This window comes from Monodelphis domestica, chromosome 6, assembly GCF_027887165.1.
Source record: "Monodelphis domestica isolate mMonDom1 chromosome 6, mMonDom1.pri, whole genome shotgun sequence".
NCBI classification, from domain to species: domain Eukaryota; kingdom Metazoa; phylum Chordata; class Mammalia; order Didelphimorphia; family Didelphidae; genus Monodelphis; species Monodelphis domestica.
This window is the reverse complement of record NC_077232.1, coordinates 26,694,823-26,698,031: the sequence shown is the minus strand read 5'-3', so window position 1 is coordinate 26,698,031 and position 3,209 is coordinate 26,694,823. Positions and strand designations below refer to the sequence as shown.

The 3,209-nt window shown below is 40.9% G+C and overlaps 1 protein-coding gene across 1 annotated transcript; it reads right to left on the bottom strand.

The window, feature by feature from the left end:
- Positions 1-1,626: 1,626 nt before the first annotated feature.
- On the bottom strand, positions 1,627-2,541 carry monDomV1R1258 (vomeronasal 1 receptor monDomV1R1258). The gene has a single exon (NM_001166786.1). The coding sequence runs from the start codon at positions 2,539-2,541 to the stop codon at positions 1,627-1,629; it is 915 nt and encodes a 304-aa protein (NP_001160258.1).
- Positions 2,542-3,209: the final 668 nt, after the last annotated feature.

The following is a 3,209-nucleotide window of genomic DNA, read 5'->3' as shown; positions in this document are numbered from 1 at the left end:
ACTGATACTGTTCCTCAGAATCCTGGTTCCTTTGGGAAAGGAGGTGGTACTTTTCCTCAGGTATCCTTCTGACTTTGTGCCTAAAAGAAATACTTATTAGAGCCCTTGAACAATTTTGATCACTAGTGGCACTGTTCCTCAGGGTCTCTAAACCCTTTTGGCCAAGAGCACTCACTCCTCTCCATCCTTGAACTATGACTCAGAAGTAGATATCAGCAATGGAATTGTCAAAGAGCATCTGATTCTGCATCCAATGCTAGAAGTATCATTTTTGATGAGTTTCCAAGTTTCCCTTTCCACATGTGACTTGAAAGCTCCCAAAGTTGCTGTTGCTTCTATAGTCACACTTAGTTCCACCACTGGTGTTCTATTCATGTGTGCTCCAGAAGAATCTTTACCCCCATGTCAAATATTCCTCCTATCCATTTCCTAACTTGTCTTGGGCAGGAAGATTGTCTTGCCCCGACATTTTGTTGGTTCTGCCACCCCAGAATTTGATTGGAACTGTTATTTTTAATTTGTTTGGAGAGGAATGTTCCCTCTGATCCACCATCTTGGCTCCACTCCTGTAATTTCCAACAGTATTCACTTTTTGGGGGAGTATTTGCTTTATACCAGATCCTAGCCTAGTCCCGGGTAATACAAAGACAAAAAGACACTTAATCTGCCCTCAAGGCTTACATTCTACTGTGGAGAAAAACCAAATTTATAGAGATGAATATATTAGAAATTTATATGGAGCAAGTGCAAAGTAGTTGTGTGTGTGCGTGCATGCATGTGTACATGTGAAAGCATGATAATCTGTCAAAATACACACCTTTCTTGTACCCAAGAAAGTCTTCTTTTAGGATGTGGTGCCTGACTGTTACTTAGTAGGAATCTGTAGAGGTTCTACTTTGGGGGACCCTATTTAAGAGCAGGAAATTGAATATCGTACAGGGTAAAATGCATTCAGGCCAGTTTGATTTGGACCTGGAATATGTGAGGGCAAATGATAGGGGATTTGATTGGAAAGTGGGATTGAAATCAACTTGAGAAGGAATGCAGATTTCAAATTTAGAAGAATCTATTTTTTTTATCAAGCATGCAGAAAGGAACTGCTGATGCTTTGAGAGCTGGGGAGTGGCATTGTCAGGATTATGTCTTAGGAATATCAATTTTTCAGCTGTTTGGCCAATTATTAGAGCCAGAGCGACAAATGAGAAGGATGTCCAGCTAGGAGATGATGAGAGTCTCCATTAGAATGGGGGCTTTGGATTTGAAAGGAAGGGGACAGCATGAAGAATCAGTAAGACTTGACAAATGACATATATAAGAGGTGGGTGTGAATGAAGAATTTAGGATGATTCTGAGCTTCAAAACCTTATATGACTGGGGGTGACTTGTGAGAATTCAGGAAGAAAAACAAAGATGTAGGTTTCATAGGAAATGTCAGATTTTGGGGGGAGGAGGAGGGGAGATATATTTAGCGCACTTTTTGAAGGGATTCTTGGCCAAGGTAGGGAAAGTCCAATGGAATAATCTACTATTCAGTCTGAAGAGGAAAGAAGTGGAGAGCCTGATCCTCTTTTGTGCCCAATTTGTTTCCATTCTCCCCAACGATTCTCATCAACCAGAGAGTTCTTCCTAGGAGAACCTCTTCAAACCTAAGAGAACGTGTAAAGACCAGGAGGTCTGTGTGTCAATGCTGATCAGCATAAAGGGGCTGACTACTGGATAAAACACAGAGAGGACAATAGTGAAACGTAGACTCCAGTGCTTAGTTGCCACAGCAGAAGCCAAATAAATGATGAAACGGGAACTGGTTGAGTTAAAGAAGACAAAGGTGATCACCAGCATCAGGATGGCTTTGGTGGCTCTGGACTCAGGGGGTTTTCTGAGGGAGCGGGTAATGTTATGAATGTGTTGGACTTGCTTGTTGTGTCTATGAAGGACAAACACCATATAGCCACTGGAACAGATCATGAGACCCACAAATAGGGCATCAACAATGGATTTCAAAATGAGAATTTTTATAGTATTTATAGAATGTAAGTCGAAAGAGCTATGACCAATCTTCCAGCTTTCTTTACTGCTATTCTTTGGACTACTGACATTTGCAGCCAAAATGACATCCAGAAGAATATTGAGAATCCAGCAGAGCAAAGAGCAGGAAACAACATATTTAGGGGCCCTAGTTTTGATCTCTGCCCACATGGGGCTGTTGGGACTGATGGTGATAGCCTGGTAGACACTCAGGAGACAGGTGCTGCTAAGGGAAACACCCCGGGTTACTGTTATAAGGTAGGTGATGATTTTACCAGTCATGTCAGTCAGAGAAGATTTCCATCCGCATACATCTGTTATTATGGGGATTCCTCGGAAAATGATCATTAGGGTATGAGCTAAGGCCAAATTGATGATTATCAGGTTAATGACTCTTTTCCTGTGATCAGTGATGAACTTAAGGCTTTGTAGATAAATAAGAAACATATTTCCTAGGATTCCAAACAAAAGCAGGGTCAAGTAGACAATCTCTAGGCCTACTTTATGAGAGCTCATTCCTTGGGGGTCTTGGAGTGCTTTGCTGTCAAATCAAAAGTGACCTGGGGAGAAATCAAGGGGAATTTGACTTTTCCAGAGTGAGGATTTCCACATAAAATCACACATCCTAATCACCTTTTAAAATGAGAAATGGCATACTTTCCCATATAGGAAATACCACACCCAATATTTATGAGGAACATATTCAAATTTTCAAGGAAGCTAGGTGATACAATGGGTAGAGTGATGGTCTTGGTGTCAGGAAAATCCAAGTTCAAATCTGACCTTAAATACTTGCTATCTGTTTGATCCTTGTATTGTGATAAGAATTTATTTAGTTTTCATTAAGAACAGGTTTCAAGTAAGAGAAAGGGTTTGTCCACTTTTATGCTGTCCCCTTTAAGGAGGGAAGACACAGAATTTGGAGGGGTCTCTTTGAAGAGGCCTAGATCAAAGAGAGGAAGTTGGAGAGCTCTGGGCCTGTCTCTTGGACTTCCTCTTGAGAACAGGTGGCTGGGTATTTTCTCTGACAGAAAAAGAATATTTTAGTGACTTTAGATACTGTTTATTTGAGAGTTGAGATATATACTGAACAGAGAAAGAGTGTTTACTGAGGACTTTTGCCCTCTGAGCTTCAGAAAGGAGCTGAAGAGCAGTTTTTGTAACTAGATGATGGTTTGGATTTT

Excerpts from the sequence above, each read along its gene's own strand:
- monDomV1R1258 (NM_001166786.1), bottom strand. The coding sequence starts at position 2,541 with ATGAGCTCTCATAAAGTAGGCCTAGAGATTGTCTACTTGACCCTGCTT.